Source organism: Engystomops pustulosus, chromosome 6, assembly GCF_040894005.1.
Source record: "Engystomops pustulosus chromosome 6, aEngPut4.maternal, whole genome shotgun sequence".
Classification (NCBI taxonomy): domain Eukaryota; kingdom Metazoa; phylum Chordata; class Amphibia; order Anura; family Leptodactylidae; genus Engystomops; species Engystomops pustulosus.
In genome coordinates, this window is record NC_092416.1 from 104,860,549 (window position 1) to 104,876,310 (window position 15,762).

The 15,762-nt window shown below is 43.4% G+C and overlaps 1 protein-coding gene across 5 annotated transcripts in view; it reads right to left on the minus strand.

Annotated features, from left to right (window-relative positions):
- Window positions 1-15,762, minus strand: part of RASIP1 (Ras interacting protein 1) — a 600,616-nt gene that overhangs the window by 234,692 nt on the left and 350,162 nt on the right. For all 5 annotated transcript variants that reach the window (XM_072110521.1, XM_072110522.1, XM_072110520.1 and 2 more), the window contains one exon: window positions 1,836-1,987. In XM_072110521.1, the coding sequence (XP_071966622.1) occupies window positions 1,836-1,987 (152 nt within the window). The remainder of the gene's footprint in view (window positions 1-1,835; window positions 1,988-15,762) is intronic.

Here is a 15,762-nt window from a genome sequence, read left to right on the forward strand (position 1 = left end):
TTTTGGAAGGATGTTGCTAAAATAACAAACCAGATTACCGTGCAGGCTTTGCTTCTCTCCCCAGCCAGTGTTTTACTTTGGCTACCTAGCAAAACATGGACCCCTTCAAGAAAGAGTCTTACCACAGCGTTAATACAATCAGCAAAATTACTTATACCCATATACTGGTTGAGCAAGACAATCCCAACAATTCCTGAGTGGATAAACTAGGTGGACCAAATGTGCAGACTAGAGGAACTAACTAGTTGGTCAGATAGGAAGCATGATACATTTATCAAAATGTGGTCCCCTTGGTTTGCATACAGAGGAAAACTCATGCAAACCACTTCTTAATAAACTACTACTTATAATGTTAACTGTTAAGTCAGCAGTAATCTGTCTAGTATTAAGAACCAGTCAGAATCTAATAGCAAGCGTATTTCCTGACAATGATACTCACAATGCCAATCACTCAGAATCAAGGAATATAAAAGCTATAAAAGTTTCTTTAAAATGGAAGTCAAGTCGGTACCTGTTAATTATTGGTTCTTTTTTCCCCTCCCCCCCCCTTTATTGCTACCCCATGTAAGTGAGAGTAACAGTCTTAAGTAATAGGTTTGTTGATGTAAGCCTTAACTCACGACTATTTGTTAATCAAGACAAGTTTGTATTGTACAAATAGATTCAGCAGAGTAGATGCCTGCGTGCATCAAGCTATTTTTACTGCATAACTTGTAACCTTGCAATTTCTCTATAAAAATGTAAACAATTAAAAAAAAAAAAAAAAAAGTGCCTCCAAGTTTTATTGTAAACTCCAGACAGGGCAATACATAGAGAAACGCACTACAGCACTGCGTCCAAGTGGTAGGCTACAGGCTCAAGCCTACGCGTTTCAAGCCCGTTACACGCTCTTAGTCAGCCATGACTCAGCCATGACTAAGAGCGTGTAATGCGCTCAAAATGGGTAGGCTTGAGCCTGAACACGCTGGTCACGTGAGGATCCATGCTGCCTAACTGGAAGTCCTCCCTGAAAACCATCGGAACGAGTGAGCCCTACATACCTTCCATGCAATATTTTTTCTATAGACTTTACACATATTACAGACTCTAAGGGCTGCCCCAGGAAGAACCAGTACCACAGACTCTACCTCATCTAATTTCTTGCACACACCGCCTGCTGGAGACCTGCCAGGCTGTGGGACAGCCCTCCGGTCCCCATACCAAGCACCGTGACACTAGCCTGCCTAGGTCGCAACTGGCAGCCACTCCGGTATTCTGGGCCTTGGCTGCCTCCAGGCCCTAAGAAAAGGCTAGGCCCGGGTGGGAGATGTTGCATATGCCTTGAGGGGATGGGCAGGGGATCTGGAATCTCTATGTGATGGCGATCACCATCTCCTGCAATTGACTCTGTCTTTTTGTTAGGTGCTTCTGCGGTGATGGCATGCCCCTCTCCCATCCATGCGGTGACATACTGGATTCAAGAAGAAAGGTGTGAGGAGCCCAACTTCCTTGGCATCCCTGATGGATTGTTTCTGACACCTCCAATTTAAGTCAGGTGTGGACACCACTGCATTTGAGCTAGAAAAAGTTCCTATAGGCATGAAACTGCTGTTGCTCATGGAGGTCCAGATGATGTATATTTTTAAGAAGAAACTAAATAAAAAGTGACAAACTTTAAAGGTGAGTGATGCTACTTTCCCTTTCCTACAAATCTACAATTCAATGTATCAGCTTTGTCTACAGGGTTCTTTTAATTACATAGTCTGAAACTGACCAATTAAGAATGACAGCAGCAGATTACAAAATGACACGCCCTTTAATTTATAAAATGTCAGGAAAAAGTAACTACGAATTACCTTCTGATTCCCATTCCTTTTCCATGTCTAGGATTTTTTTCTGTACAAAATTGAGAAGCTCCATAGAGTTAGCCATCCACAACATTAATGGTCGAAGATCTGATGCAACTTCTTCAATCCCTAAAGTAGTTCCAAAATTTTTGTCTTGCTGCCTAGAATAAATAATAATAATCTTTATTTATACAGCGCCATCTAAAACAGAAAGATTTAATCACACATATAAGATGTAGTAATCCAGTTTAAGAAACACAAACACAATTCTCTTTGTGCTTGCTTTTATTCATCTTGGCCCTAAATATATGTAAGAGATCTTTTTCACCATTTTTCTGCTAGGAGTTTGTAGATATTTTGCACTGCCCTTTGCCAGAGCAATTTTTACAATGTTGACATGTACAAATAAAACCAAAATGATGACATAAAGAATAATACTAAACACCATGGGGGATAGCAGCCACAACCCCTCATCTCTGTGTCTAGCTTACACCTCTCAACCTATCCATCAAACAGCGCAGCCTCCAAGCAAAACTACTCCAGGTCCGTCGTTTTACGTGGAAACCTGCAAACCAAAGTACACAGGTTTTTTTTTAGAATTACACAGCCACAGAGTGGGAATGCTCCGTGCCTGCCAACTCCACCACCTGCCCCTTCCCTCTACCCCTCATCCACATGGAGTGGAGGTGGCATAGTCGCTGTTGTCATTGCAAGAATTTGTGATTATTTCACTGCTTCTACACCAGAAAACTGGCATAGAAGCATTGATAAATCTCCCCATATATATATTCTCAAAGCAGATAATTATTATTATTAATTCCTTTATTCATATAGCACACACAGATTACGCAGCATTGCACAGAGCTTGCCAAATCAGTCCCTGGGGCTCACAATCTAATCAACCTACCTGTATGTTTGGGAGTCTGGGAGGAAACCGGTCCTATCCCGTCTGACTTTACGTAAACATAAAACTCTAAAACCCTTTTGAGAGGAACTCAGAGAGGAACATTCCTTACACCTGGGGCTTCCCCTTTTGCCTGCATATCTGCCACAGAGATAGCAGATACACCCAGAGACATCCAGCTGATATACAGGATCTCTTGGCTACCATCGGCTTTCCAGCTCCTATCATCATGGATTGGCCGAGGCTCCTGATTCCGGAGGGCCTTGGAGGGACCCCTCCATATTCGGCTAGACCCCCAAGATGCTGGGCAAGCAGAGGTCAAGGAAGACGGATGGCTACTCCAAGCATGCAGAGAATTCCTGATAATCTGTAATATGGACTGTCCTCAGGTTTAATGCTATGAATCTGAATAAAGTCAGGTCTCCATAGGGTTTTATATTTGGATGATGTTGTTTATTCTTTACATGCTCTTATCACTCCCTAGAGTACCTAATCTTGTTTGAAAATCGGTTCCAGCTTGGTTCATTTGACCCTGAACTGCTGTAGGGATAGTCCATAAATGTTAGGGGAGTCCTGGGATCTCTCTCCCCAAATCGCTCTACAAATGTTGGATATATATCATTTTCAGTTTTTCTTGTTACCTCATCTACAGCAACCGGGGGTCGCATATAATTTGTGTACTCCTCCTCCCTAGATTACCCTTCCCCTCTGGGGTCTACGCAAATGGCAGATCCGTTTGCGTATTTATAGGTGATACCTCAACTTAATCTGGTAATCCACAACTTTGTGTTTAAACTTTTTCTTCTTTATTGGTTTATCTAGCTTAAGATCTACTTGTTTGTCTCCACCAAATTTGTCTATTTGTTACCCCCCCCCATCCTACACTATCCTAGTCCCCCCCCCCCCTCTATTCCCTTTCTTTTTCTTCCTTTCACTTCTATTTCATGGATACCATCATGACCAACCTGGCACTATCTTTCTGCTCCTTTAATGTCAAAGGTCTCAATGCCCCAGCATAAAAGGGGCTAATATTGTACAGACTTAACAAACAGGAGGCTCTCATAGCCCTCTTTCAGGAAACCCATTTTGTAGCCAATGTCATACCAGCTTGCCCAACTAATTTATGCTCCATATGGTTCCACTGCCCACATCCAGATCGAAAAGCGGGTGGGGTCTCAATAGCATTTCATAAATCTCTGCACTATGTCATGGCTCCTTTTCTGGGTAGCATAGGCACACGGTGGCTCAACGATCATCTCCTAGAGGACCAGTTGCGCATAGAGGAAGGTAAGGCCGCAATTCGAACCATATCAGAAGGCGCTCCCCTAAATGACTTCACACCTGTGAGAAACACTTGAAGGCAACGTACAAGCCATTCTCATATCCCAGGGGTCCAGACTGAAATGAGAAATGGCCCATAGCTAGAAAGAATGTACCAACAAATCTACCCCCTGTGAGCTTTGGAAGGCTGAAATTCATCCACATGTTCTGACGACCCATATTTTCTCTATAAACTCTACAGACTGGTACATAAAGAATACCAGATACTGGATGAATTATCTTAATTTTACTTAGAGCTATATTGAAAACTACCAAGTTGGGTCATCGAGACAAACTCATTACCCAATATCCCAGAAGCTGAAGCTTCATTTAAGGAGAATGATTTCTCTGAAAAAGAGGTTGCATTTGTCATCAAAATTCTTAAGATGGGTAAAACTCCAGGCCTTGATAGGTTCACCCCTAGATTCTACAAAAAATGTAAATTAGAAATAATACCTCTACCATCGAAGGTTTTTAATGCCATTTCTGAGAACTGCCCTTTTTCAAGCCAAGCCCTGCAAGCTTTTTTTACAGTGATTCCCAAATCAGGAAAGGACCACACACATTGTGATAATTTTTGACCAATATCCCTACTGAATGTGGACACCAAAATATTCTCCAAGCTTTTAGTGCTCTGACTTCAGCCTATCATCCCCTCTTTGATTTATCAGGAACAAGTAGGATTTGGCCAAGGCCAACAAGGGCGCAGGCTTCCGGGACCCTCATGTGTCTGTTATCCATTGAGGCCGAAAAAGCACTGGGGTTTCTTGGAGGCCAACTTGCGCTCAATCAGCATGGGAAAAATCAACGGGGCGCATTCACCGCCGCTTTCCATATCAAACGGTAACAGGTAGAGATGCCCTCTATAGCCCTTTCTATATCTCTTTGTAATGGAGTCCCTGGCCATCGCTCTCTGGAACAATCCTGACATTCAGGGCTTAAGGAAAGGACACATCCACCATAAGATGTCCCTATTTGCAAATGACCTACTCCTTTATGTAACCAACCTTTGGATCTCTCTCACAGCAATACTGTTTGATACCTGTTTGTGAATCTCAGTAACTTCAAAGTTAATCTGCAGACGTCGGAGATGCTAAACGTATCCCTTCCTCCTCTAAAGAGGCGTCACACTTGGCTTTAGTCTTTCATTTTCGCTGGGCAGACACATCTATCAAATTCCCTCATATCTTTCACCCCTATACTCTCTCAACCATGAATTACTGAAAAATATAGCGACTGATCGAACTAAGTGGAAATTGTTGGCCCCATCTTGGTTGGGAGAATTAATATGCTTAAAATGGATATTTTGCCCCGACTTTTATATTTATTCCAGACTGTACCCATGGATATTCCTGGAACCTTTTTTATGTCCCTCCAAAAATCGGCTCGCCATTTCATTTGGCAAGGTTCCCTTCCTCACATAAGACTAAGTCTCCTTATGTGAACCAAGATAACGGGGGGAGTGGGGATGCCGGACTTCATATCCTACCACAGAGCAGCCATAGGCACCTGTGTGTTGGATCTCTGCCATCACAAATCCAAAAAGTTCTGGGTCACATCAGAAAATTTGCATTTAAACTACAAATAGTCTTTGTTCGTGGCCGGTTAACCCCATTGTTGGGTAATCCACAATTTACTCCAGGCACCCTAGCCCGCTCTCTCCTGGGGATAGATAGTACTCTTCCTAGAGTTAGAGATGTGGTGGTTGAAGATGGTGTCTGCCCTTTAGTCGCCAGGTTCCTGGCTCAACTACCTACAATTGTGGCACTTCATCTCCTCTTTGGCACCCATACCAACTCTTACATCTACTCTCACTACATTTGAATAATTATGCCTCATTGATTCTCAGCTCACTCATGCCGTTTCATTACTATATGGATTGTTTCTAGCAAAGGAGACCGGGAACTCAAAACCATACTACACCAGGGCCTTGGAGACAGCTTTGGGTAAATAAGTTACCATGGAGCCATGATCTACTGTATTCACCATGAGTCATGCTCTCTCATCTTCTATAGAAGCATAGAAGCCAGGTGCTACAATTTGATCCTTACAAGTGCCCAGGTGAGAAAAGAGCTGAAAAGACTCAAAGTGGGCAAGGCTGCAGGACCAGATGGTATCAGTGCAAGATTAATCAAGACCTGTGGTGATCAGCTTTGTGGTATCATTGCACATATGTTCAACATGAGCCTGGAGTTGGGAAGGGTACCACAACTGTGGAAAACATCTTGTGTGGTACCAGTTCCAAAAACACTTCACCCATCAGACCTCAACAGCTACAGACCGGTGGCATTAACATCCCATTTGATGAAGGTCTTCGAGAGGTTGGTTCTCGCACATCTCCGCCCTGTAGTGAGCTTATCTATGGACGCCCTACAGTTTGCTTATCGCCCAGGCATTGGTGTAGATGATGCCATCATCCACCTTCTACATTGAACTCTTTCTCACTTGGAGACTGGAGACTTGGACTGGTGCCAGCGAAACCACCTTAGGATTAATGCTGGGAAGACCAAGGAGATGGTGGTGGACTTTCGTAAGCACAGTCCTCCTTCTCAACCGGTGGTTATCCATGGGACATTGAGGCAGTGAAGTCCTATGAGTACTTGGGTGTCCTCCTCAACAATAAACTGGAGTGGGCAGAGTACATAAACGCACTTCACAGGAGGGGTCAGAGCAGGCTATACCTGCTGAGGAGGCTGAGGGCATTCGGAGTGCGGGGGGCTCTTCTTAAGACCTTCTTCAACTCTGTAGTGGCACCAGCCATCTTCTTTGGTGTAGTCTGTTGGGAAAGCAGCATCTCAGCTAGGTAGAGGAGCAGACTGGACAAACTGATTAGGAAAGCCAGTTCTGTCCTGGGGGGTCCTCTTGACACAGTGCAGGTGGTAGCTGAGAGGAGGACACTGTGTAAGTTGAAGTCTATTCTGGAGAATAGCTCCCATCCCATGCATGAGTCTGTGGTGGCATTGGGGAGCACCTTCAGTGACCGATTGCTTCACCCCAAATGTGAAAGGGAGAGTTATCGTAAGTCATTCCTCCCCGTTGCCATCAGGCTGTCCAACAAACAAGGCCCAAACAGAAATAACCTGCACCCCCCACCTAACCAGTCCCTGCAGGTCCCATCCACAGACTAAACATCAAACTGCCGATCATTGCTTTTCTCTTTTTTGTCTTTTTATCCCCCTTTTCTTTTTGTTCATTTATCCCTGATATTATTGTTGTCATAGTTTGTACTTCACTCTCTATACCCTCTCTGCTGCTGTATCGCTGTGAATTTCCCCACTGTCGGACTAATAAAGGATTATCTTATCTTATCTTCCTGCAGACTTCAGGAACTTAACTTTAAGATTCTTTCACACTGGTAACCCACTGCCGTTAAGCTGAGACAAATTGATTCCTGGATCTCGGATCGGTGCTGGCTTCGAGAGCGACACGGGCACAATGTTGCATATCTGGTGGAGTTGCCTGCTCATCACTGAGACATTTTCTTGTAGCCACTTGTCAAACTATCCCTCTCTGCTGGAGAGCCTCAGTTCCTCCCTCCAGAGCTGATTGAGTTGCTGCCCTGAATCATATTTTCAGAATGGAGGAACTAAGAAACTAACCATTGACAATGGCAGAATCATACAGTTTTACACAACATGGTAAAGCTGGATAACTTTTAGGGACTCCCACTCCTTTGCACCTTGGGTCACATCTGGATCAGTGCCCTAAGATAACTTCCCTTTTTTATTTACTCTCTCTTCTGCCTACCCTCCCCCCTATCACCCAACCCCACTCTTTTATGTAACCTTTTGTGTTATAATATTTGATTGTTTATTGGAGGCAATTTGTTTATATTCAGATCCTGTTGCATTCCATTTGATCTGTATATTGCAGCAAAGGCTTACTGGTAACACCGATAACGGGTGTTTCCCCGACGATCGCCGCCGGCAATGGTGCCGGAGGCTTCAAAAAGAAGACCCGAGACTACTTTGTTTTAACTCATTCATTACAATGTGCTATCAGCTCTTATATATGGCAGTATATGAGAGGATCGATCAGACAACCTAGGATTAATGTACCCTAGGGATTCTGAAAAATAGTAAAAGTAAAAATAAAAAAAAGTTTAAATTAATAAAAAAAAGTTTAAATACCTAAAAATTCAAATCACCCCCTTTCCCTAGAACTGATATAAATATAAATAAACAGTAAAAAGCCTAAACACATTAATATATCGCCGCGTGCGAAAATGCCTGATCTATGAAAATATAATAACGCTTTTTCACTGCGCTTTACCCCGTAGCAGAAAATAGCGGCCAAATTTTTTTTCCCGCTTCCCAGTACACGGCATGGAATATTAAATACCGTCACTATGAAGTGCAATTTGTTACACAAAGAATAAGCCATAACACAGCTCTTTATGTGGAAAAATAAAAAAGTTATAGTTTTTTGAATGTGGGGAGTGAAAAATGGAAGTGAAAAAACTAAAAAGGGCCAAGTCGTTAACCCCTTAAGGACCAGGCCCTTTTTCGTTTTTGCATTTTTATTTTTCACTTCCCACCTTAAAAAATCTATATTTTTTTTTATTTTTCTGCTGTGTATGGGCTTATTTTCTGCGTAACAAATTGCACTTCGTAGTATTCAATATTATATGCCGTGTACTGGGAAGCGGGAAAAAAATTCTAAATGCAGTGAAAATTATGAAAAAACACCTTCATGCCATTTCTTGTGGGCTTGGTTTTTACAGCTTTCACTGTGCGCCCCAAATGATAAGTCTACTTCATTCATTGGGTCAATACGATCAAGGGGATACCAAATTTGTATGGGTTTTATAATGTTTTCATACATTTACAAAAATTAAATCCTCCTGTACAAAAAAAAATTCTTCATTTTGCTGTCTTGCGCTAATAACTTTTTCATACTTTAGTGTACGGAGTGGTGGGTGGTGTCATTTTTTGCGACGTTTTCAATGCTTCTATTTTTAGGACTGTGCGACCTTTTGATCACTGTTTGTAGAATTTTTTCTATTTTTCAGAATGGCAAAAAAATTCCATTTGTGACTTTGGGCGCTATTTTCCGTTACGAGGTGAAACGCAGTGAAAAACCGGTATTATATTTTCATAGGTCGGGCATTTTCAGATGCGGTGATACCTAATGTGTTTATGATTTTTACTAATTATTTATATTTATATAGCGGGGTGATTTGAATTTTTATGTTTTTTTAATATAATTTTTTTTTTTTTACTTTTTTAATTTATTTTTTTAAATATTTTTCAGACTCTCTAGGGTACTTTAACCCTAGGTTGTCTGATTGATCCTACCATATACTGCCATACTACAGTATGGCAGAATATGGGGATTTTGCACACCATCTATTACAATGTGCAAATCGCACATTGTAATAGATAGCCTAGATCATGATAGCCTCGTATCTTTGTGTGACCCCAGGCTATCATGACAACAGATGGCCGCTCCCTGATAACGTCACGGGGAACGACGATCGGAGCCAAGATGGCGGCGCCCACGCTCCGCCGGCTCTTTAATCCTGCCGGCAGCTTTGCCGGAGGCGATCAAAGAGTTAACACCCCCGATCGGTGCTAGCGACGCCCTCTTCATACTCCCCCATTCGCAACAAGACGTAAGGGCACATTTTATTGCGCTATGGGGTTAAGGGGTTAACCTAAACATTATTTCTATTTACTTTCCATCTAATTCTGAGACACAGGTCAACTTGTATTGATCATTATACAATTGCTTCCTGACTATGACTGAAATGTCTATTGTATTACGTTTTGTCTCGATAAAGGTTTATTGACTTTAAAGGAATTCTACCATCTGGAAACTACTTTCTGAAATAGTTCTGATTTCCCCTCCCTGCAGCAGCTGCATCCCACTTTGCGTAACTCTGGGATCCAGTTGCTGCCGAAATAAACTTTAAAGGGAAGCTGTCATCAGAAATCACCCTAATAAACCACTACCAGTTGAACCGCTTCTAGATCATGTTTCTTTCATGACCCAGCTTGGTGGCATCATCCAGAAAATCAACTTTGAAGTTAAATGTATAAAGTCAGGGAGTTGGAGAGTTTAACATTTAAGTCAAGCTCTCCCTGCCTCTGAACACCACCTATGATTGACCATATGTTGACATGCACCGGAATTCAGGAGATTTGATCAATGATGACTCTAAATGCCGGACCATCAATTACAATGAATGGGGCATTCTAAGGCGGAAAAGCTTGACTCCTTGACTTGACATAAAACCATTTTACATCTCACTTCAAAGTTGACTTTCTATATGATGCCACCACAGCAGGCCATGAAAGAAACATCTTCTAGAAGCTCAGCTGCAGGACAACATGCTGCTAGTGTTTTTTTCTGATAACAGATTCCTTTTAATAAAACATTATGCTAATTTCTTTCAGAGGCTACTGGGTCATGTAGTAGCCTCGTAGCACTCAACCCCTAAAGCCATTTCATAGCCGCCTCTATGCTCATAATTAATTATATATCTTGTAGCGCGTCTCCAGCACCAATAGAGCTACTGCGCATGCGCAGTAAGTTTTCTAAATAATGTTAAAAGTTCGAAATGGGGTCCTATTTGTAATTACCTTCAATGACATCCTAATAAGTACATACGTGAATCACCAAAACAAAGAGGATGTCCATACATTATCTAATATATATTTCATAATCAAAACTGGGGTTAAAATCAATTAAAAGCACACTCAGGTGCAGATATATACATAACATTTCAGTTCCCACTGGAATACATATAATGTGTATGCAGGTAACTAAATTGTATACATAAAAAGGGAAATGTAAACATTTGTATCCGAAGTACAATACATCAAATAAAGGGAAAAATAACCATTTCAATCACAAGACCCTAGTCATATAGAAATATATCACAAGCAAATGAATCAAAAAGAGTTACCAGAATATAACTATTTGTGGGGGAAGGAAAGCCTACTCTTCTCTAGGTAGCCTACTCGTAGTGCATTTCCAACATCAGTGATTGGATCCCATGAATTCTTCACACATGTCACAACCTTGTGCAAGGAGCTGCAGCAATTACAGCTGCTAGGTCTTATTTTCAGGGGAGGCCTTATATTTCAAGTGTCTTTTGGTAAACATTGCAGATTAATTAGTACAACGCAATGCTCCAATCAGGGGCGTTGCTAGGGTCACAAAAGATCGGGGGCACGGGCCCCAATGCATATACCCTCACACAGCATTGTACCCCACATTCTGGTTAATATGTCCCAATTATGGCCCTCACACTTTGGGCTGTTTCACATTACTCCATGATCATGGCTGTGTTGGATACCCCATGCCACGGACTGATCACTATGTTGGGGATTGAACTATGTGCATTATATTGATATATGATGCATGTAATTCTTGTTTCCCCAATATGCAGCAGAGCCATCAGTCCGTGTCATGGCACTTATCACGACCTTGACCAAAGACTTATAACGGAATAGTGTGAAAAAGCCCTTTGTTAAATACCTCTTTTTACTCATTTTACAATTAAGCCCCAATTATGGCCCCACTCAGTGTAGAGAATGATACTTTACATCACAACCCTCTCTTGTGGCCCTCACACTTAGTAATGTGGCCTGACATGTAACAATGCCCCTCAGAAATAGATTCCCCCACACCCTGTAAGAGCCTCAGCACACTCAGTAATATCCCAAGACACTCAGTAATAGCCCCCCCCCATTAACACCCCTCTCATTCACTAATTACCACCTTACATTAACCTCACATTCGCTAATAGCCCCAACATTTAGTAAAAGGCCCCACACTCAGTATTAGCCCCTGAAACTCACTAATACCCTCCCACTCACTTATAACCCCTTATATTCAGTAATAGCCCCACTCACTAGTAGCCCCCACATTTTAAAATAAGCCCCCTCATAGCCATCCATACTAACTATTAGCCCTTCACCCATTCAGTAATAGCCCATCACTAATAGCCTTCACATTTTATAATAGCCCTCCCACACTTGTTTTTAGCCCTACACACTTGCTATTAGCTCCACACACTCACTAATAGCCCCCAATATTTTGTAATAGCCCCCCCCCACACACACTTACTACTAGCCCCCTAAATTTACTAATAGTTCCCACACACTCATAGCCCCACACACTTTTCAGGTACATAATTTACAGGGGGTTTAATAGCTAATAATCAGATTTTATTAACTCTTTCTTGGTAGTGGTTAAAAAAATCATTAATTCTTCTTTATTGTTTTTAGCATTTTTTTCCCCGGACGTTCACAGAACCATAAAAATAGTGGGGCACATTTACTTACCCGGTCCATTCGCGATCCAGCGGCGCGTTCTCTGCGGTGGATTCGGGTCCGGACGGGATTCACTAAGGTAGTTCCTCCGACGTCCACCAGGTGGCGCTGAAGTTCCCCGAAATGCACTCAAGTACACCGGCCTATTCCTAGTGAAGGTAAGTGCAAGTCTTGCAACATTTTTTCTTTTTTAAATGCAGCGGTTTTTCTGAATTCGAATCCGGGTTTTTTTCTGCCACGCCCCCCAATTTCCGGAACGTGCATGCCAGCGCCGATGCGCAACAATCCGATCGCGTGCGCCAAAATCTCGTGGCAATACAGGGAAAAACGGCGCAAATCGGAAATATTCGGGTAACACGTCGGGAAACCGCGAATCGGTAAATGACCCCCAATGTGTCATCTTTATTCTATTGGTCATCACGATTACGGCGATACCCCATTTATATGGCTTTTTTATGGTTAACTTGTTTTGCATAATATTGAACTCATTGGGGCAGATTTACTTACCCGGTCCGTTCGCGATCCAGCGGCGCATTCTCTGCGGTGGATTCGGGTCTGACCGGGATTCACTGAGGTAGTTCCTCCGCCGTCCACCAGGTGGCGCTGCTGCGCTGAAGTTCCCCGGAGGCGCGCTGGAATGCCCTGAAATTCACCGGCCAATACCTAGTGAAGGTAAGTGTAATTTTCGCAACACATTTTTTGTTTTAAATGCGGCAGTTTTTCCTTATCCGTCGGGTTTTCGTTCGGCCACGAACCCCGATTTTCGTTGTGTGCATGCCAGCGCCGATGCACCACATCCGATTGCGTGCGCCAAAATCCCGGGGCAGTTCAGGGGAAATCAGCGCAAATCGGAAATATTCGGGTAACACATCGGGAAAACGCGAATCGGGCCCTTAGTAAATGACCCCCAATGTGTCATCTTTATTCTATTGGTCATCACGATTACGGCGATACCCCATTTATATGTTTTTTTTATGGTTAACTTGTTTTGCATAATATTGAACTCATTGGGGCAGATTTACTTACCCGGTCCGTTCGCGATCCAGCGCCGCATTCTCTGCGGTGGATTCGGGTCCGACCGGGATTCACTGAGGTAGTTCCTCCGCCATCCACCAGGTGGCGCTGCTGCGCTGAAGTTCCCCGGAGGCGCGCTGGAATGTCCTGAAATTCACCGGCCAATACCTAGTGAAGGTAAGTGTAATTTTCGCTACACATTTTTTGTTTTAAATGCGGCGGTTTTTCCTAATCCGTCGGGTTTTCATTCGGCCACGCACCCCGATTTCCATTGCGTGCATGCCAGCGCCGATGTGCCACAATCCGATTGCGTGCGCCAAAATTCCGGGGGAATTCAGGAGAAATCGGCGCAAATCGGAAATATTCGGGTAACACATCGGGAAACCGCGAATCGGGCCCTTAGTAAATGACCCCCATTTTGTGAGAAATTTGCTTGTTTTTTGCATCACCATGTAACAATGGACAGAACATTTATATTTTTTTGTTTACAGAGCTAGTTTAGAACTTATTTTTGCGGGACAAACTCTACTTTTTCTTGGTATTATGTTGGGGTAAATTTTACTTTTTGATCACTTTTTATGCGCTTTTTATGTGGTCAAAATGAAAAAAATTCATAATTTTTGTGAGGTTTTTTTGTGTTTTTGTATGGGATTGGGACTTCAGGGGACTTTTATTCTTTTTTAATCATTTTTTTAAATTTCACTTTTATTTTTAAACTTTTTTTTACTGTTTTATTTGGTCCCATGGTGGGACATGAACAAGTAATCATTTGATCACTTGTTCATTGTAATATACTGCAATACTAATGTATTGCAGCATATTATAGTCAGCCTATGCATTCTGCATAGGCTAACAGCTGCACAGTGTACGATCCTAACAGGCAACTACTATGCACCATAGGGTCTATAGGGTTAAACAACCGGGAGCAGATTATTGTGATCCTGGCTGTTACAACGGGATCCCGGCTACAGTGTACCGCCGGCATTCCGCGGCGATCGCGTGGGCTCAGCTTCTGAGCCCGGGCGATCACTGTGAAGTGATTCTACGTGAGCAGCGCTCCTTCCTCCTCTTTCCAGCGGGTTGCTTTATTTGTAGCATAGGCGAGCATACATTTGTTTGAATGTGTCCTTACTCTGACCTTTGGTGATATTCTGTAACCATGGTCGATAATAGCAGCCTACCCACATCAGTGTCCTTAAAAAAGGTTTTAGTGTAGAGTTTATACAAGGAAGAGAGTTAGGTAGAGGTAGAGTTTAGCTTCAAGGAAGCTCTGTGGCTACTTGAGGGCAGCAATGGATAATGGGAGCAGCACTATGACAAATAAGGTGCAGCCCTGCAACTACTTGGGGGCAGCACTGGCTACTGCGGAATAGGGGCAGCACTGTGACTACCTGTGGGCAGCACTGGCTGCTGGGGCATGGAGGTAACACTGACTGCTTGAGGCCAGCTCTAGCTACTGTGATATGGAGAGAGCACTGCAAGTACTTGAAGGAAGCACTGGCTACTGGGGCATGAAGGCAGCACTGTGACTACTTGGGGACAGCACTGCCTGTAACCATGGTCGATAATGGCAGCTACCTACATCAGTGTCCTTAAAAAAGGTTTTAGTGTAGAGTTTATCTAATTCAAGGAAGCTCTGTGGCTACTTGAGGGCAGCAATGGTTACTGGGAGCAGCACTATGACAAATAAGGTGCAGCCCTGTAACTACTTGGGGGCAGCACTGGCTACTGCGGAATAGGGGCAGCACTGTGACTACCTGTGGGGCATGGAGGTAACACTAACTGCTTGAGGCCAGCTCTGGCTACTGTGATATGGAGAGAGCACTGCAAGTACTTAAAGGAAGCACTGGCTACTGGGGCATGAAGGTAGCACTGTAACTACCTGGGGGAAGCATGGATTACTGGAACGTGGTGGCATCACTATAACTACTTGGGGGCAGCACCGTGACCACCTGTGGACAGCACTGTGACTACTTAGGGGCAGCTCTGGCTATTGGGACAAGCTGGCAGCACTGTGACTACCTGGAGGAAGCACTGTGGCTACTTGGGGGCAGCAATGGTTACTTGGGGGCAGCAATATGACAACTCAGGTGCAGCACTGGCTACTATGGGCATAGGGGCAGCACTGTGACTAGGAAGGAAGAGAGTTAGGTAGAGGTAGAGTTTAGCTTCAAGGAAGCTCTGTGGCTACTTGAGGGCAGCAATGGATAATGGGAGCAGCACTATGACAAATAAGGTGCAGCCCTGCAACTACTTGGGGGCAGCACTGGCTACTGCGGAATAGGGGCAGCACTGTGACTACCTGTGGGCAGCACTGGCTGCTGGGGCATGGAGGTAACACTGACTGCTTGAGGCCAGCTCTAGCTACTGTGATATGGAGAGAGCACTGCAAGTACTTGAAGGAAGCACTGGCTAC